Source organism: Hemitrygon akajei, chromosome 32 (assembly GCF_048418815.1).
Source record: "Hemitrygon akajei chromosome 32, sHemAka1.3, whole genome shotgun sequence".
In the NCBI taxonomy this organism is placed as follows: domain Eukaryota; kingdom Metazoa; phylum Chordata; class Chondrichthyes; order Myliobatiformes; family Dasyatidae; genus Hemitrygon; species Hemitrygon akajei.
This window is the reverse complement of record NC_133155.1, coordinates 5,403,954-5,425,005: the sequence shown is the minus strand read 5'-3', so window position 1 is coordinate 5,425,005 and position 21,052 is coordinate 5,403,954. Positions and strand designations below refer to the sequence as shown.

At 41.9% G+C, this 21,052-nt stretch overlaps 1 protein-coding gene across 2 annotated transcripts in view; it reads left to right on the top strand.

Moving 5' to 3' along the window:
- LOC140719776 (PR domain zinc finger protein 1-like) overlaps positions 1-20,539 on the top strand; it is a 76,123-nt gene extending 55,584 nt beyond the window's left edge. For both annotated transcript variants that reach the window (XM_073034643.1, XM_073034642.1), the window contains 3 exons: positions 8,401-9,449; positions 12,067-12,195; positions 13,604-20,539. In XM_073034643.1, coding sequence (XP_072890744.1) covers positions 8,401-9,449; positions 12,067-12,195; positions 13,604-14,161 — 1,736 coding nt within the window. In that variant the 3' untranslated portion in view covers positions 14,162-20,539. The remainder of the gene's footprint in view (positions 1-8,400; positions 9,450-12,066; positions 12,196-13,603) is intronic.
- Positions 20,540-21,052: the final 513 nt, after the last annotated feature.

Sequence of the window (21,052 nt, the reverse complement as noted above, 5' to 3'; positions counted from 1 at the left end):
AATAAAAAGTAGCGAGGTAGTATTTATTCACGGGTTCAATGTTCATCCAGAAACTTTGAAAGGAAGCTGAATGTTTTTAATAGATCCTATCGAGTGGGTGGCATTTTGAAATAGGATGTGGGGTGGTAGCTGTGATCTCTGCTCCCCACCTTTGGAGTGCTGAAGTGAGAGCGCTCCAGAAGAAGTTATCCAAGTACAACCACACCCCCTTTAAACAGGACCCGTTAAAGGAAGGGTGGTCTGGCCTCGTACTGTCCAGTGGCGTTTTAAAGAATCTGGTCATTTAGCTGTTAAAAATAACGCTATTGAAACCCGTGGGAAGAGATATTTTGTGCAGAATATTCAACCTAGAACTGAGAAGGCAAGTGAATGTGTGAAGGCTGAAGATTTTGTTGAGTTAAACTGAGCGTTTAAAACCAGGTCCAAGCTAAAGATGTGATGGAGAATCAGGATGAAAAATCCCGAGTTTGTAAACCTTTGTGCGATTATGCATACATGCGTTTGTGTACCTGTCAATGTGTGAGCATTTATTAGTGCGCACTTTAGCCTATATGTATGATAATACATATTTGCATATTTATATTTGTATAGGAATGCGCACTGGTGTGCACATATCTATCTGTTGGTCCAGTTTACTCACAGCATATCTGAATATTACCCTCTATTATTCACTGTTTGGATTAAGTTAATCAGAAAGTTGTGACTTCATCTGGGCTCAGCGTCCTCTTGTAAAATATAATTTTTGTAGCTGAAGCCTTGTTGGTGCTGGTTGAGTAATGAGCAACAAGTTTCTGTTGTCTTGTGCTGTGGTTTAACAAGTGTTAGCCCTGCCAAACAGGTTTTTATTACATGTAGCAGCCACAAATTGAAAACTTAATTTGTCCTGATATTTCCCTCTCTCCCTACCCTGGGGTGTTAGTAAGTCTGCCAATATCATACTTTCATTGCTTGTCACAAACAGGCACACGGTTCTGGTTAAACATATTCCATCAGGGTAGCCTCGAACCTGATGGCATAAATATCGATTTCTCCTTTTGGCAAAAATCTCCCCCCCCCCCCCCCCTTCCTCTATTCCCCACTCTGGCCCCTTAACTCTTCTCACCTATTACCTCCCCTGGGTCCCCTGCACCTTCCCTTTCTCCTGTCGGACTCCTTCCCCTCCATCTCTTTATCTTTCCTACCTACCTGGCTTCACCTATCACCTTCTAGTTATCCTCCTTCCCCTCCACCACACCATTTCATTGTGTTGTTTTTCCCCTTCCTTTCCATTCCTAAAGAAGTCTTGACCTGAAGTGTTGAGTTCGTTCATTTCCGTAGATACTGCCTGACCTGCTGAGTTCCTCTAACATTTTGTGTGTGTTGCAAATGACCTTTTATCTGCACTGCTGTAGTTTGATGTGGATTAGAGAACAGGGCAAGCTGACAGTTGCTGACCACTGCTTCTGCAGGCCAAACGTGACTGAACACTGTTGAGAATGGGGCTCCTCTTAGTTCAGATGCCCAAACAGCCAGCAATGAACATTTGCTGATATCTGGCATTTGTGTGATTCTCTCTGTCTTCTACTCACATCAAGTCCAATGTCTGCTTGTACAAGCGTACTGGTTCACCTATGATGTCTCCAGCCCATGAATTAAAAACAACTAAAAATTCACACACTTTTTCAAAGCTACTCATGGTCACTGTCCCCTACCTACTTCTTGAACTTCTTCCACTTTACAACCCGCAGTTCACAACTCCCCCCACCTCACTTTACACTCCCCCCCACTTTACAATGCCCCTCACCTTACAACCCCCCCCCCCCGCCAATAACTCAAAAACCTTTGTTGTACTCGTCACCGCCAAAGCCCTTCCGGAATAAGCTTTTAACTCTGTTATCTCCTGGATGATGTTTTTCTCTCTCTCCCTCTCATTCACTGCTTAAAACCAAATTTTTGGCCCCTTTGTATTTCCCTTAAGAGATTTTATAGTATCAGATTATAGTTAATGTATTAAAACATCCCAATTTAAATAAAAATAAATAAATTTTACTTGATAATGATAATGAGAGGCATTGGGATGTTTTAGTACGTTAAATGTACTGTGTGCTGTCACGAGCATAGAAATGTTGTAATTGTTTTAACGACAAAAACCTTTTGATGTGGAGAAGAGAAGTCACTGTCCAAAGACAAGTGGATGAAATGCTTTGCCACTGCACTCAGATTCAATACAATCTGGTGGAACAGACTCGATGGGCCGAATGGTCCAATTCTGCTCCTGTGTCTTATGGTCATATGGAAATCTCAATGAGACTCATTTCCTTTGCAGTTGAGGTCGATAGTTGTGTGAAACTGGATAAATTGGCATCTTGTGTTCTGGAGGAAAGTATGTTCATTTTACTGGTGGAAATGCTGAATTGCAGGGAATTAAGTGACACCATAGTGTCTTTTCACCTCTGAAAATAACTTACAATATTTGCATTGAAAGCTATTTCCACCCTCACTCTCCTGCCACTCTAGCCAGTTTCACTACATTCAAACTGAAAAAGAAAGTGGGGTTAAACATCAGTCAGTTAGGATCCACTTCATTACAAAGTCCAAAAACAATTTGAGGTTTTAATTGACTCAAATATTGACTCTGTTTATTAAATGACAGCATAACGCACAAAGAGAAATCAATGCAAAGGCCAGCTTGATTGTGCTGAGCCCGGGAGAGTTGTGTTCATGTGGGCTTCGTCGAGTTGGTGACAGTTGCTTGCAGCTCTCCAGATATTAATGCAACCCTGTGAGAAAGTAAACTGATGTTTTTCGCTATCTGTCCACCCCGCCCTGCACCACCACCTCATGCTTCAAGTACACCAAGCAATATTTCTCCCATTTCTGTTCTAGTTATCAAGATCATATCACTTAATGACTTGCCATGTGCAGTGTTTTCACTTCTTAGTTGGCAATAACTTCCTGCTGCCTTCCTCCAAGTGATGCCCTTTCCACAATCTCGGGCTGATAAATAGTTTGGAGTTTCAGTGTGCCTTTTACCACCTCAGGAATCCTCGGATGCTTCACAATCAATAGAATGCTTTGGAAATGTAATCACTGCTATAATAGTGTAGAAAATGCAGGAGTTAACTTTCACACGCAAGCTTCAATCAGCAGCATTTTGATAATCTGATTCTCAAGAAGATGATTGAGAGATAAATTCTGGTAAATAGTAGAGATATCTTTTTCCCCCAGTTTCCTGTAGAGGATCTACAAATTAATCCAACAGGCAAACAGGGGCTCTGTTTATAGAACTCACCTAGATGGTGAGAGAGAGGTTTTCACTGATCTTGAGTCGGGGGAGCTCAAATCAAAATGGCGCTGCAGACTGTAACATCAAACCGTGTGAGCTGTTTGTCTCCCTCTCACTGTGGCAGGAGTGCAATCTCTCTCTCCCTTGTTAGTGAGAGAGAGGACCTGTTGAGATGTCACAGCGATGGGATGGACACTAGTTTTTGATGGACTCCAGATCATGGTCTCCTTTGGGGCTTTGCTGTGCTTGCATGGCAGGTAGTGAGGCTGCTGCTCTTTGCTGAAATAAGTGGGGGGAACGGGAGGGGCGCTCTGGGGTTCTTATGTTTTTTCTGTCATTCGTTCTTGGGGGGGGGGGCTTTTCTTCTGTTTCGTGGATGTCTGTGGAGAGTAAGAATTTCAGGTTGTATACTGTATACCTTCTCAGATCCAGAATCAGGTTTAATATCACCGGCATAATTCGTGAAATTTGTTAAATTTATGGCAGTAATATGACACAATACATGGTAAGGTTAAAAAAACCCTGTGAATTACAGTAAGTATATACACATATATATTAAATATATAGTGCAAAAACAGAAATAAAAAATAATGAGGTAGTGTTCATGGTTTCAATGTCCATTCAGAAATTGTATACTAAATATATTCTCTGATATCTTTGATATTAAATGGAACTATTGAACCATTGCACTATTGAAAGAATTCACGGATCTCCTCACTGAGCAGAGAAATGTATGGCCCATCAGTCGGGGACCTGATTGTGACTATGTGTTGAAAGTAAAGCTAATATTTAACTTACGGAGTAATCCAATTTACATTCATCATTTTAGGTTTTAAATGATGGATATCATTGTGTAACAAAATATAAATGAGCCTGTCTATAAATGGCATATTATCAAATGTTCATCACCATTAGAGTCCAAGAATGAGGTGTATTGTGAAAGAGCTGTGTGTGACTCACACTCATAATTGAACATGACATGTCAAAAGTAACCCCACGTATTCATTACCACAATAATTTGCATTTCTATAATTACTTTAATGCCTGAAACAAGTATGCATTATAATTGATACTGAAGCACATCAGGTGATAAAAGGAGAGGTGACCAAGGGTTTAGTGAATCAGGTAGGTTTTATAGGTGGAGAGAGAGCTGAAGACGTTTAGGGAGAGATTTACAGTGTTTGAAACTTTTTCACTTAAATGGGGGAATAATGAATTAAGTGAGGATACCTGAACAGTAATATTTGGAAGAGCTCTGGAGTCTCGAAGATTGAAGAGATGAAGTTTACAGGCACTGGGAGCAGGGCGCGATTTGAAAATTGGAATCAGCATGTTAAAACTGAAACTCTGACAGGTTTAGAGTTCTCCCTTGACTGCCTGGTTTGCCTCCTGGTGCTCCGCTTTCCTGCCATATCCCAAAGTTGTTGATTATCCATTGGCGATAAGTTGGCCCTAGTCTGTAGGCAGGCGGTTGATGGGAATGTGGGGCCAAGGGGCCTGTTTCTGTGCTCTGTCTCTGACTGTAATATAGGTTTATGGCTAGGCCTGAAGGTTAAATATTACTCAGTACAAGTTACTTTCTGCATTTGCATTACGATGAAGCAAGGCTCTTATCGTACTCACTTCCTTCCCTCTGATGCACCAGTCAATACCGGCAACTGCAGTGCTGGCCTTGACCAATCCCAATCCTGCTTCAGCCCAGTATGTTTGTTCTACAGTCCGTCATTTACTCACGTCAAAAGGAAAGTTCAGCTTCATTTGTCGCACGTGCATTGAGGCATATAGTGAAGTGTGTCGTTTTGCATCGAACCAGATCGGTGAGGATTGTGCTGGGGGCCACCAACGTTGCAGGCCTTTGGGGTGTGAGTACCCAGAGGAAAGTCATGCAGTCATGGGGCCAATGTACAAACTCCTTTCAGACAGCTGTGGGAATTGAACCCTGATCAGCAATTACTGGCACTGTGACAGAGTTACATTAACTGCTACATTACTCTACAGCTTTGAATGCTGAGGTGAGGCAGCAGGTGACTGGCTTGAAGCTAATATATGGAGTGGATATCACAGCTATCTATTTTTCCTGTTGTTTAGGGGTATTGTTATTAGGCTGGCTTGAAAATCTGGGGGTACTGTATGGAACAGGAGCCTTAACTAGGTAAATATGCCAGTTTAACAAACAATCTGCTGGAGGAACTCAACAGGTTGAGCAGCATCTGTGGAGGGAAAGGAACTGTCAACACATCCTCTCCCCCACACACTTTGTTGAGTTCCTCGAGCCGTTTCTTTGCTGCTCCACATTCGAGCACCTGTAGGAGTCCTGCCGAAGGGTTTCAGCTCGAAACGTCGACTGTACTTTTTTCCATAGATACTCTCCAGCCCGCTGAGTTCCTCCAGCATTTTGTGTGTGTTGCTTGGATTTCCAGTATCTGCAGATTTCCTCATGTTTGTTTCTGCAGTATTTTGTGTTTCCAAGTGTGCTAGCTACTTGCATAGAAGAAGTGAAGCAGTTTGGGTGACAGGGGGAAGGGGAATGGGCTGGAAAAAAAAATGGCAAAAAATACCAGCGCTCTAACGATTGGGAATGCATGACCTGAAAGGGTGGTAGTTACTCCATGGAGGAATAGGAGCTCTTTACAGCATTCACTAAGATCAGTCCAGTTTCACTTGTGAGATGAGCTTTGCAATGCTATCAGAAACGGTGCCAAGTAGTGAGATGAAGATGCCAACGAATCCTGTGCATGATGGGTTGATGCCACGTGGTTGCTGGTCCATGGGCCCCCATGCAGTCTGTAGCAGGTGCCAGTGGTTTGGGTGGAAGGGGAAGAGGGATGAATAGCAAATGGAGCAGCACTTTGCAACGAGATTCAAGGGATGGTGCAGTGATAGAACAGGAAAGGGCAACACAAGAGCCCAAATCAATAAGCTGTAGTTTAAACCCATGTGTGAGAATTTTATTGAGATTTATCGAGATACAGTGTGGAGTAGGCCCTTCCAGCCATTTGAGCTGTGCTGCCCAGCAACCCTCCGAGTTAATCCTAGCCTAATCACGGGACTATTTGCAGTGATCAATTAACCTGCCCACCAGTACGTCTTTGGTCTGTGGGGGAAACTGGAGCACCCGGAGGAAACCCACGTAGTCATGGGGAGAACGTACAAACTCCTTACAGGCAGTGGTGGGTGTGAGACATGAAGGGCAACTACGAGCTTCAGACAACTTTCCACTAACGGTGATAATGGTAAACAGGATGGTATACTTGCTGAAGTAACAAAAAGAAGGATACACATCCAAAGACTGTGAAAGGTGATAGGGAAATGCACCACTACATTAGATAGTTAATTAAAAGTCTAACCTAGCTGTAAGGAAAATCTTAAAATTTCCTAAACTTTCCTAAAATCACATTCCTGAACCTGCATTTACAAAGTATATTAAATAAAAATTGTGTCTATTGTCTTCCTATCAATGAAAGGATAGGGAATTAGAAGTCAATAACTCAGTAAATAGTGTTTCTTTCTTACCTTCTGTGTGACAGTAGTAAACTAAACTTGGTGATTTCTTATCCTCCTAGTTTACTGGCTTCAGAAACTTAATTCCACGCAGTGTCATTATATGATTCAGCACAATTCAGAATGACTGATCGCTCCACGGTTAGTCAGCCCCTTGCACCGAGACCCCACCCACTTAAATTTCTTCTGAAATGATTTGGTGAGTGAAAGAGGAAGCTCTGGTTCAGTGCGACTTGCCTCCTATCAGAAGACTCATCTTTGGTCACAGATCAAAGCATAGTTATTTTTTTATAGCAGAAGCACTTTTACTCCAGCAGCTCTGCAGAGCGCTGGGTTTAATGACTGTAACTCTTTATGTGCCTAATCAGCACCAAACCCATCTGCCCAATCCCATCCTGTCTGAAAGAGCTGGGTTCAATTTGAGTCCACCTGCCTCATCTCTCAAACGTCTCTGAAGTTTGGCTCAGTACCCTAGCCCCATCCATGCATTGTTAAATTGACCTGGATGATAATATAGTGCAAAGTGGCTTTTAAATATTTTGAGGAACCAAAATGTATAAACTCAGTAGAAATTTTATCCATCAACCTTCTGTAGGTGGGGAAATAATTCAATGATTCGGCATCGATCATTTAAATCTTATTCTTGTTTTGTTTCTGTGACCATGTTTTTGATGTTAGTGCCCTCTCAGTCTGTGTCAGTCCTCTCAGTCACTGGGGAAAGACAAATCCAAGTTGTCTGACCATGCAAGACACCAGAAAGGTTAAAAACACCTCAAATTTTTCACCTTTGATTTACTCCATAATCCAAAAACATAAGGCCTCTTTTATCATTGCACCTTCCTTTCTCTACCCCAGAGTGACAATATCTTTCACAGTCTGTTATCTCCACTTCAAGTGAAGTAACCTTACTTTCGTTGGAAACACAGAAAATATCTTTGTGCATGTTAGGACCCCACAACAGCGAAGAAGTGGAGTTAGTCTGTTTTTGGCATTTTATTTTTATTCAGAGCTAAGTTTTGTCGGGGCGCAGGGATGAATTTCCTGCATTTCTTCACAATAGTGTTAAAAAATCTATTAGGTGTCCATTTTATATACTGTCATGAAGTGTTGGCCTAGACTGGAATGGCAGAGAAAGCCACGGTTTTCTGTGCTACTAACTAGCCCATAATTAGAGCACAATTTCACTAAATGATTACATCTTTGATATCTCTTCTCTTCAACAATCTTTAGTTTTTGCTGGTATCTTAGACTGTGTGTCAAGGTTCATCATCATGGTTCATCTACCACCTCAATCTATTTATTTTTAAAATTTACTTATTGTGATACAATGTGGAACAGGCCCTTCAATCTGCACCACCCAGCAAACCTCAATTTAATCCAAGCCTAATCACAGGACAATTTACAATGACCAAGTAACCTGCCAACTGGTACGTCCTTGAACTGTGGGAGGAAACCGGAGCACCCGGAGGAAACCCACACGGTCACAGGGAAAACGTACAAATTACTTGCAGGCAGTGGCAGGAATTGGATCTTGCCCACCCGTACTGTAAAGTGTTACGCTAATCACAATGCTATCCTGCCGTCCTGTTCTTCATTTCCCCGATTAACAATCTGGTTTGTCTTTGTCTTCCTAGAACAAAATCTCAAGGGATACAAAGATCCGGTGCCTGAATACACTGGTCAGCTACCTCAGAGCCAAGAAGATGTCCAAGAAGGCCAAAACACAAATGATGGCAATGCAAGGAATGAGGAGAAAAAAGTGGACGTAGAGGTGATCGAAAGAGATACCCCTCCCATCACTCCAGACAGCCAAATAATGGACTTCAGTAAAAAGCTTTCATCAGATTTTGTCAGCAGATCTGCGTCAGACAAAAATGGTCCAAAGTTCGATGATGTTAAGGATGATGAACAGCCACTGGACAGGAACAATTCAAACCAAAGATCCAAAATTTCTGTAATTCAACAAACCCCTCGCATTCTTTCTCCTAGTTCGACAACCTCACCTCCCAATAAGCTCCCTCTGCCAATGAATGGGCATCCTAGCTATGCCGAGGGCTTGGTTTCCTACCCAATGTATTCACCTACAGGCCATTTCCAGCATCCATACATGTATCCATACAGCACTCTATCTCCTCACTATACCAGACTGGTATTGCCTAACTACTCACCTGGATTCAATGGCCTTCATCCGCTCGGCAGCCCAGCCACTTTGAACAACATGAACAACCTCAGCCTGTTCGGCAAGATGCCTCCAGTTTGTGGTGGCTTTGCAGCAGGAGACTGCCTCCCCTATCCCATGATGAGTCGGACTGTGTTGCCCATCATGCTGCCTCCAGAAGAGAGGCAAAAGTGTCACATTTCAGAGCAGCCAAAAGGCGTTCTTATCCCCGCTCCCACCAGCGCCTTCTCGCCCATGGCTCCAGGGCTGGGCCTGAAGGAGATGCCCCTCACCCAGCCGCCAACTTCAGGTACCTCAATAAACTCAGAACTGTCAATGCATCTGAAAGCTACCTCATGGGTTTCAGGGAGTGAAGAGGCGATGAACCTGAGCAAACCAAAGACCTCTTCTGCAGATTTCCCTGGTTATAAGTCACTTCCTTACCCACTAAAGAAACAGAATGGGAAGATCAAATACGAGTGCAACGTGTGTTCCAAGACCTTCGGTCAACTATCTAACCTAAAAGTACGTATTTTCTTTACAATCTTTCTATGTGTAGTAACGTGCACAGACTTGCACTCTCAGCTCGGGCTGCACTTTGCATTGGAAGTCCCATGTGCTTCCTCACTGCTAACATGGGCGGGACGTGTAGAAGCACATAATTACTTGTGTGAAGGGCATTGGTCTCTCCTTCTCTTTCCAAGAAAGGGATTATCTGTGGCAGATGCACTTAAATACCTTCAGAAACTGTGGAGATTTCCGATTGCTTCCAAGTATGCCATCCAAAGTCCCGATGAGGTTTTTACAGGATAGGGAGGGATTAATAACGTAGAGCAAGAGGTCACTTTCAAAATAAAGGGTTTGCTAGTCTGGTGAAATGAGATTTCTTCACCCAGAATGCTGAGTTTTTGCACTTTTCTAATAAATGGGGTTGTGGCATCTAAGTCACTTAACGTTTTCTAGAAAGCAGTTGAATAATTTTTTGCTTAGCTGTTAGAAAATGAAGGGGAAAGGGGTTAATACCTTTCGGTATTAAAAGGCGACAGTGACCCAGGTTCAATTCCCGCCACTGTCTGTACGTACTCCCCGTGACCGCGTGGGTTTCCTCCGGGTGCTGCGGTTTCCTCCCACAGTCCAAAGACACTCTGGTTAGTAGGTTAATGGGTCATTGCAAATTGTCCCATGCTCAGGCTAGGATTGAATTGGGGGGATGCTGGACGGTACGGATCGAAGGGCTGGAAGGGCCTACTCTGTGCTGAGGTAAAAGATTGCCGTATAATTTTTGAATGATGTACAGGGATGAAGGGGTCAAAAGGCAAGTGCTTGCATTTATTTATGTTCTCCCATAAGCTGTTGTGACCAGGATGCTGGTAGCTCTTATAATATAAAAGAGAAAATACTAAATACTGTTATGTTTTGTAACTTCAAAACATTAAAACCAATTGAAAGGAAAACAAGGAAGCCAGAGATAATGTATGTTTGTTTTTACTTTAAGTGAGAATCACACGTTTGATGTGGTGGCATGATGCCCTTTAACATATAACCCATAATTAATTATTTAAACAACAAAGGATGCTTAATCAAACAATATATTTACAGTAGCACACAAGCATTACTGAAATATAAAGCACACAGCTGTAACCTGAGGAGAAAAATAAGCAGAAGGTTCTGGAAATACTCAGAAGATCAAGCAGAGGAGAGAGAAGCCAAGTTCAGGGTTCAGTTCACTGATATATCATTATAATGGGCAATGGTTACAGACACAGAGGAAGGATGGAGAAAAGGAGTGAACAAAAGTGGTTGGACTGTGACTGTGCCCAAACCAAATAAGACCAAAGGATGGGAGCTCAGGGTAATCTAAGATGCTGAGTTTAAATTGATGCCAAATTATCTGGTGCATCTCAATAAAACTATGAGTGAAGTTGCTCTATAATTAACCCAACATGCTTCTATAACCAAATCAGTGGTCTCATCATTATTGGATAGAATTTGGTGTCGGTACGCTTGTTCAAAAAGTTCCCAAATAAATAAAAGTTAGTTTTCAAAAACCGATATCTGCGAAAGTGGCCATACACTTCTGTGTTATCTAAAGACATAGAGCACTACAGCACAGAAAGAACTGGCATTGGACCATTACAAAGTCTAATGACAGAAGGAAGCAGCTAATCACCATTTCTCAGTGCAGATGGCTATTAAATACTGGCCTTACCAATGATGCTCACCATCCACAAAATATATTTTTAGAAGTTTGTTATGCTTGTATCTTTTAATGCTCAAACAACACAAAATGCTGCAAATATTTTCTGATGGCTTATGCCTGGAGCAATCTGGTTGGAAGAGACTTCCCCAATGTTTCAACTTAAAGACAAACTGACCTAAAGTTCAGATGTTCTAGCTTCCGAGGCAATAATGGCATCAAATAACTGCTGAGGGAAATAGCCAGCAGGTACAAAGAACAACATGACTGTTGGAGGGTTCCTTGTGAGGTGGAGGTGGAGTATGTGCCTTCGATGGTTCAGTTGGTGAACATACCTCAGGACCACAAGGTCTTAGGTTCAAGCTCTATTCCAAGCAATTGGTCATATATTTCAGGCCGACACTCCAGGATATCTCTGGGCTATCATTCCACACTTCTCTCAGATTCCACCTACTGATTCTGGTGGATGTAAATGATCTCTCAAAGCAGCTTTAAAGAAGAGCAATTTTTTTTTCCCAGGGTGTCCTGGACAACACCCTTCAACCATTATCTCCAAAATAAGATAAACGAGTCATTATCATGTTACTTATTCTGCAAACTTGTGGTATACAATTAACTGCTGCATTTCTTACTTGTAGTAAGAACTATACTTCACAAATGATTAATTGGATATTGACTGTTTTGGGACATCCTGAAATTATGAAAAGTGCTGTTGTCATGCATTTTTTTTTCTTTCCTTTATGTGGCGTATGCCACGTACCCTTTTGGTAATGAGTTGCTGGCTTACAAGCCTTAGCCTGTGACGTAAAGGAAAGTTTAAAAGAATGACTCATCTCTCATTAAAGAGAGTTAATATCTGGTGTAGCTATTACTAATGCAGTTTTAATGGAACATAGGACCCAGCCTCCAGCAGACTATGATCTAACTCCATTCCTTTCCTTGCAGGTGCATTTGAGGGTCCACAGTGGAGAGAGACCTTTTTCCTGCCACACTTGCAGTAAGACATTCACACAACTGGCCCATCTCCAGAAGCATTACCTTGTACATACTGGGGAGAAGCCTCACCAGTGTCAGGTAAGAGAGTGCATGCAAGGTGACTTGCAAAATAAACAGCCATGGTTCCTGACCTTAATTGCAAAAGGCAGCACATACCATATTGACACGCCCCACAGTCGAATACCATCACTGATGTCATGGATGGGGTGACTTTGACAAACTTCTATAGAAGTGTAGTGGAGCATATATTGACTGTCTGCGTCTCATTCTGGTGTGGAAACACCAATGCTCTTGAATGGAAAATCCCACAAAAATAAATATATACGGCCCAGTCCATCAGGGGTAAAGCCCTGACAACTATTGAGCACATCTACATGAAACACTGTTGTAGGAAAGCAGCATCCATCATCAGGGACCCCCACCACCCAGGCCACACCTGGGAAGAAGGCTCAAGAGCCGCAGGACTCACACCGCCAGGTCGGGAACAGTTATTACCCTTCAACCATCAGGGATAATTTCACTCAACTTCACTTGCCCCATCATTGAAATGGTCCCACACCCATGGACTCATTTTCAAAGACTCTTCATCTCATGTTCTTGATATTTATTGCTTATTTATTTATTATTATTGTTTCTTCTTTTTCCATTTGCATAGTTTGCTGTCTGGTTGGACACCCTAGTTGGGTCGTCTTTCATTGATTTTTGTTATGGTTATTATTCTATAGTGCCAACAAGAAAGTGAATCTCAGGCTTGTATGTGGTGACATATATATACTTTAATAATAAATTTACTTTGAAATTTGATGGGGGTGTGGAAATTTGTCCCTCTGTTTCTGGTAGGCTGCCTTGCAATGATGCAGACAAAATTAGTAGGAGCCTAACTGGCCATACTTTTTGAGTCCAGCCTGGCATCAGTGCAGACAGTACCTCAGAACTTTTCCAGTGAACTGATCCTGAGATTTTCCAAACAGGCTCTGACTGGCCAAGGCCAATGTCATGGGTTCCTGGGTGCACAGGCAGAGAGCACACCTGGCCTTCACACCTAGAACATTTTACAAATTACTGACAAATCTGCATCATACCCTGAGTTCACTGGTGTACTATTAAACTGTTCACATGGCATACTTCTTGTGTGCAGAACTGTCTTGGTTGCCACTTCTCACTGTGGAGACCCTCAAAGGGCTGGTTTAGTTGAATGAGGCTTCAGATCATAGATGGCATCTGAAGAGCCTGTGACTCATTGCCTTCAGGAAAGCAGAATGGATGTGGGCGGCAGTGGTTGTGAGGAAAAGAAAGAATGTTAATGAAATACAGGCCATAACATATAACACTTAGAGAAAAAGTAGAATAGGATTGCGTAACATTGACATTCACCTCCATTTTAACCCACATACCCCATGGGACAGGAGTTAAACTCATTTTAATGTGGCACAGCTTTGATTTTCTTCCAGTGCTTGACTTACCTTTCCTTCTTTTGCTCGGGCAGGTGTGTCACAAGCGTTTCAGTAGCACCAGTAACCTGAAGACCCACCTTCGCCTGCACTCCGGAGAGCGACCTTATCATTGCAAGCAATGCTCAGCCAAGTTCACCCAGTTTGTCCACCTCAAGCTGCACAGGCGCCTGCACAGCAAGGAGAGGCCACACAAGTGCCACCTCTGCTCCAAGAGCTACATCCACCAGTGCAGCCTGAAGATCCACCTAAATGGCAACTGCTGCATGGCGCCAGAGACCAGCCGGTCCAGGGAGGATCTCCTCAAGATCGACGATGAAATCAATAGGTTCGACATGAGTGAAAGTGCAGAAAGTTTGGACAAGGCTGCCACAATAACAGAGATGGAGGTGGTAACTGAGCAACTTCAAATGCACGGCCTTGACAAAGACCACAAAGAGAAACAATTCAGGGCAGAATACCACATGAGCAATGGAGGCACCCATCCACCCTCTGACCTCCATGACAGGGCCAAGACTTCCAACCTAATACAGTTTCACCATGGTCCAGCAACCCTGGTCCCCATCAGTGTCAAGCAAGAAGCCAGTCTATAATTGTACAATGATCATTATCATGTGCGGGACTCATCACCAACAATGGTACATTATAAGAGGAAGGTGTTTGGATAAACTAGCAGGATAATTCATGACATTGAACAAAAGTGACAAATGTAGACTCAGACTATTTCCAAACTCTTTCTTGCGTGTTTTGTCTATTTTTCCCAGAGGGAGTAGTCTCTCTCAATGCAATCTGACGAATTGCAAATGGCTCCCTGCGTTTTTAATGAGTTTTTCATTCAGTCAGACCAAAAAGGAAGTCCCCCAACACATGGCCATTCCTGGGTACTGATGTTGTACAGACCCAGCCTTTGCCGTGATAACCAGTTGTGCTTTCTGTGCTTTCTCAGGGTGTGTTACGTATATTTATGCAATAGAAAATGGTATATATTTTTTATCAGTTAAGAGACAATCGGATATGAGTTTATTCTTCTAAGGTCTATCTCTTATTTATTAAGAAACAGAACATTCTCTTTTTTTAAATAAAGTTGACAATGACAAAATCTTGATTGATATCTCCAGTATCTGATGAGAAAATGATTTGATTATTTAAAATTTCTTCTTGCAAATGGATATGGTAAAGACCAATAGTTGTCAACGCGTGGCATCCATGTCAGTGACGTTGCATTTTTCAGATTCTGCGTGTTGCTTGTGGAAAATCATGTAGACACAATAGGTGCCATGTAGTGTTAGTGAGATGGCGAGATCAAATATTATATAAAGATAGACAATTGAATCCAATTGGAAACTTGTACTCATACAATCCCAGAAGCTTAACTCCGGAAGTCCGCCTAGGAAGGTCACCTTTGGCAGTTAAGAATGGTGAGGATAATGATGAATTTCTGGGACAGGGGTCACAGAGATTACTATACGGTACTTAGGCACATATAGATAGCTAGGGTGCCTAAGACTTTTGCATAGTACTGTATTTGACAATATGGAGCAGAAAGCGAGGTTATAAATCTGGCGGGAGCAAAGGATGTTGGGAATGGCGAAGGTGAAACACTGTTGGAGGGATGTGAGACAGGTGGCAGAGATGGAGTGCCAGGGTTGAGGGGCAGGGGTGGTGAGGGTGCAGATACACCCAGCCCTGAGACACCAGTCAAGGTCATTTGATTCCAAACAATTGTTTTATGTTCATTACAGAATATCTCTCTGGTGTTTCCCGCTCCCTCCTCTCTCCCTTCCCCTTTTCCCAACCATGATTCCCCTCTCCCTGTCCCCTTCCCACTCTTGGTCCGCAATAGAGACTCATATCAGAATCAGGTTTATCATCACTCACCTAAGTCATGAAATTTGCTCAATTTGCAGTGCAATACATAATTACAGTACAGTGCAAAAATCAGGCTCCCTAGCTATATACACGTGCCCAAAATATTGCACAGTACTACTAAATATGTTCAGCATGTGCTTGGATGGAATGGTGGACAGGTCTTTGTTAAGGAAGAGGTAGGACAGTGTCACTTCACTCTACAGTCCTGGAGAAGAGGCTCTTTTTCACTTTGTATTTACCTGAAACACCTTCCATCGCACTTCTTCTCTTTTGACTGGGTGTAATTCAGGGATAAAGAGTAAAAAAAAAGATGAATCTCCCTCAACTTTGAAGCTTTTTGCCCCATTGGTGGTCCACAATGCTGCCCCTCCCTAATAGTAATGACCCTGCTGGAATTGAAGTGAAGTTCAATCTCGGCATCCGATCTCCAGTCAGACTGCTAAATAAATCTGACCTTGTGTCATGGATGTCTAACACCGTTAAAATTGTTTGATTCAGGACCAGACGACACACTATGGAGGGTGCACTGGAGAGGCAATGCCCATTTTGCTGCTGGTGTTTACGGCAGCACTGAAGGTCTGCCATCTCTGGTGGATGTTCAGGGCTTCCTTCATCATGTCAGTAGCTTCCTCTCCGTCTTCCCGGCTGTCAGTCATGCAAGCCCCGGATGGAGACTCAGGAATACTGTCGCACTCAGATGTAGAACGATTCTTCATTGCTGTTTCTGTAACAGTTTGTTTGTCCAGTCAATGTTGTTGGCCCTGAACTGAACCCCCGAACCTGGAGGACCAGTGGACCACTCTCAGTCTGGCCTCTACCCTTTGACCTGTTTGGCATGGATGACCATACCAAGGGCCAAAGCATAAAGCCCTGACTCTAGTCAATGTAGCTCTCTGAAGCATTGAGGCATGCAATCCCTAAAAGGACTTCCACAAATCTGAAGTACCTTACTGGCTGGCTGAAAGATTATGCACTGAGGTCAACCCAGAAACAGAAAGAGGAATTAATAGAAATTACGTGCAGCTGCATTGCCTGGAGATTGCCAAACTGGAGTGCAAAGGGATGGAAGTGGGTGGGTGAGTGTATTTCTACAGAAGGATCATTTAGATGAGTTATCAAAATACCAAAAAAAACCCTTGAGGGTAGACATGGCAAGACCAAGTCACAGAGTGTTCAAATAGAAAGTGTGTATTAGAGTGAGTTGTCACTTATTGTGATTAGAACTAGCAAAAACCTGCTCAGGGCAAACTTCTTCCTGAAAATAAAAACTAGATAAAAAGACTTTGTATTAGTAAACAGGGAGAAAAACAGTGGCGTGGAAGCTTTCTAACAACATGATGGAGAGATTCCATTTCATGGTTTAATCTGTTGCTTTGTGGACATGATTAACCCTTTGCTGTTTACACCAGATGTGGATTTGAATATCTTCACTGCAGCAGTGGGAGCTAGTAGTATCGCCACCTTGCGCCACAATTGGCCCAATAAAACTGAACGGTCACTTACGCCTCAATTTGCCTCTTCTTTCAAAAAGCAAAGAGAAGCAGAAAGAGTACTGGGGCTTTTCTTGTATAATATTCTAAAATGTCCATTGCCCCCATGGTTACCACTGATTCCAAGGCTATTAAGATTTTTACTCTAACTTTCCTTATTTCAGAGGTATCCATGGCTACTGTAGTTTTTGTAGGTACTGTCAAAAGCTATACTGGATTCCATAGTTTTAATTAAAGACTCCTGGGTTCACTGTTTCAACACTAAAAATGCAAGCCCCTTTTTCTTTCTTGAATTACTCTTCATTTTGTGGTATTTCTTCATGCGAGGTGCAGTGACTTCATTTAAATATTTCTCAGCATTCCAACAGCCTGTGGGATGTGCTGCCCCCATGGGTTAAAGCCAAGCTGAGCACATAGGCACATTGATTCATTGGACCCATTTCAGAGTTCCATATCAACTATTGCATCGAGACCAAGGTTGGGTCTTGAATGATCTCAATGGAAAGGTACTGGAAAACAACTTACAGATTCTCAGGATGGCGAATTTGTACAGAGGGGAGGTGAAGCTGGGAAAAAACCCTATATATGAAGTGAGGCTCATTCACTTTCACCATTAACACACCAAACACGCGTACAGTTTTTGCCGCACACTGAAGGTCTCACTTACAGGAATCTTGCTTCACACTTGTACTTTTTGCTCACACTCTTCCACGTGCAATGATATTCTCTCTCTCAAATGTGCTTTCACACAACTTCTCTCACACATTTCTAATCATGACTTGCACTCACTAGGAGACAACTGTAACCTTTGCTGTTGGAAATAGCAGTCTCTCGCATTTGTATCCATATCTCATGATCAATATTCTCTCTACACACACACACACACACCCCTGGGATCCCTTGCTTAGTCATATTGGTCTACGGCATAAAAAAGATTGAAAACCCCTGCATTAGGGTCTGTAAAGAGGCTATTGGTTGATGGAAAGAGTTTTAGTTAGAAAAGATTTAAAACTGTCCTGTTATTGACACAACATGATTTTTTTTCAGTCCAGCAGCTGATATGTCTCTATTTTAGGAAAGATTCTTTAAAGTCATGCCATTAGCACTAAGGAGACCAACAAGATCTCACATATGATGGCTAGGGTTTGTGAGGAGATTTCAGGCTATAGTGGAATAATCTGGCCACAGTTTATCTTTTGCTTTATAAAATATTTCTTGTGGACTTCTTCTCTCCAAGTGCATGCTCTATTTCTATTGCAAGTTAGAGCATCTGTAATCTGTTTGATTTGAAAGCACTTTTTTGCCAAATTTGGTGGTCAAAGTACAAAACAAGCTTTAATTCCTTACTTAGGAAATGTAAGATTCTCTATGTTCCAGTGAATATTAGAACAGCGAGCTTAATAGATGCATGCTGCATGCTCCCTTGGTAACTTCTAATCTGTAGTTGAAGACCCTGCCACAAATATCAAGAAACAACAGAGGAGACACATTTTGTTTTGAAAGTTTGATTTTGTTAAATTCAGTCAGCCTATTTTTAAATTCATGACCGTTCTCATTTGATCAGAATGAGTAACAGGAAGTATCCATGCTGCCGAAGAAAAAACATGAGTAACATTTTCACTTAGTATACAGGGACCCAAATATTATTTCCCCATTGAAAGAAATAATTGACTCCATGGTCATGTACAAGAATAATTGCCTGAAAGTTTTATAAATGGAATTAAAAAGGAAATGGTGGCTACTGAAATGAAAGAATTTACACTGGATCACCGCACCTCCAACTCCTCCCCTCAATGAAACCCAAATCTTGCTGGATATTTTTCAGGGACCGGTTGGTAGATATTGGACTAAACTCAGCTGAAATATTCTGTTTTCTGTCTTAACTAGCAAGTCAGAAATGTTACCTTGCGATTGATCGACATAGTTGCACCAAAGTTACTGTTTATTTGTGTTTTCCGGACAACTTCATATATTTTGTGTATCATCAGAGGTGTTTTTGTACAAAAAGATTTTTTTTACAGTTATGTTTACATGTGGTTTATACTTTATTTATGTTTCTTTTGTGATTCATATGTAGTTGTGACTTAAATTAAACTTGTTCTTTTTTTATACCACCACAAAGTGACATAATTTTGCTCCTATCCCATTATTTGCTATTTTTCTTCCCTCTCTCAAATGCACTGGTTCCTTTTGGAGACCTAAATCCACCCATAGGTCCATTAGCTCTTTAGAGTAGACTGCCTGATAAACATCAGCCAAGATGCAATGTAGAATTATCCAAATTTACCTCACGTAAAACCTGACATTTCGAGTTGCAACAACAATCCTTCAATGATTCACTTGGAGCGTCAGTCAACATGGTTTTGACTCAAATCTCTTAAATGGGACTTGAACTTGTAATTTTACTGCCCAAAGACAAGAATGCTACAAATTAAAAACAAAGATTTGAATCTTTAATTTGGCAAGATATTAAAAGCTTCAACAAAAGGGCAAGAAAAAAGCTAAAGGAATCGAGTGTACTATAGTAGAAAGTAAAGGCAAAGTTAGAGATCCAATGCTAAGCCTTAGGGAGATTACAATGGAAGAGAGTGTGGGTTTGAACTCCACATTATGGAAACAATATCGTATGAAGCAGAAACCCTCACACACTCTTCCATTGTACATTCCCAAGGCTTTGTATAATAGATGTTACAACTCTGATTCATCATGAAACAGAAATACTGTATAGAGATTCAAAAACATGGAATGGTTTGCATTAGAAAGAGACTACAAGTGATGTTTAGCCAGGGGGAAATTGGGAGATGGGTTAGGGGCCTTCACCACAATATACAGCACTTGAACAGACAGCATACAAGTGAATGTGCTTTATACAGTATGTATGTGTTTAATCTGCCCCTCCAACACACATCTCTGTAAGCACCAGTCTTTACATTATGAAAGGATGGGGCAGTATATATACATATCAAAAGAATGATTTGCACTGCAGTCCAGTCTCTTTATACAGAGGGAAACAAGAAGGAGGAGGTAGCATGTTGGAACTGCCACTCTGTTGAGGCTCCCAAAGGCACCATATTGGATTTAAGTCTTCCTTTTTTCCTTCCCTCTTGGAGAAATTGCAGCCCTGAGTTCCCACCTTAAGCAGCCAACTTAAGCTCCAGCTTGTTAGTAGGTGAAGGTGAAAATTCAAAGGAGATGTGCAGGCACTGTTCCCTCTAAGCTGCACGGGTGCACGACCGCGCAGTAACTGCAATGTTCCCAAGCACATCGCCTTTGTTGCTGCACAGCTGGAATTTTCTTTTACACAATGTTAATATAATTTTGAGATCTATGTTAATACAATTGTGAAATACCCTGCAATTAATTATGTATTAATAAATATAATTCATAAATTTTCTAAGTAATAATTGTACCACAAACTTTACTTTGAAACATTTTAGAGCCTCAACATGTCTACATCGTCAGTGTTTCAAGTTACTGCACAGTTACAAATTGTAACAATAATCACAGAATGGAAGTCGGTAGCTCATTGTTAATAAACTGCCAGCCTGCTGAATGCCAGTGCCCTCTAAGTTTAAAAGTTTATGAAATGTGGAAGTTTTTTGTTACACTGTATTTCATTATACCCTTCAATTAATAAATAAAATCAAAAGAATGTGATTTTTCAATTTTCATTTTAAATATTCATAGCATGCACTTAAAAAAATTAAAGAGCTGTGCAGTTTTCAAGCTATGTAAAAATTCCCTGTTCAGACCAATGGTTGGACCACGAAGCTGTAAAAAAAATCAGAGGGAGCATGATGTGCAGGACAGATCTTTTCTTTAGATGGAGAATGGTAGGTGTTTGGAACAGGATGCCTGGGGTACTGGTGGTAGGTGATACAGAGCTGTGCAAAAGTCTTAGGAACATTTAATACAGCTAAGAGTTTTCTACAGTTCTGTATTTGCCAACCTGGAGCAGAGAGCCATTTTATGCATCAGGCCGGAGCAAAGGAGATCAGGAATAGTGAGGGTGGAGTGCCATGGGAGGAATGTGGGACAGGTGACAGAGAAGGAGTGCCAGGGGTAGGTGGGGTGGCATGGGTGCAGACACACCCAGCTCTGAGGCATCAGGCAAGGTCATTCGAT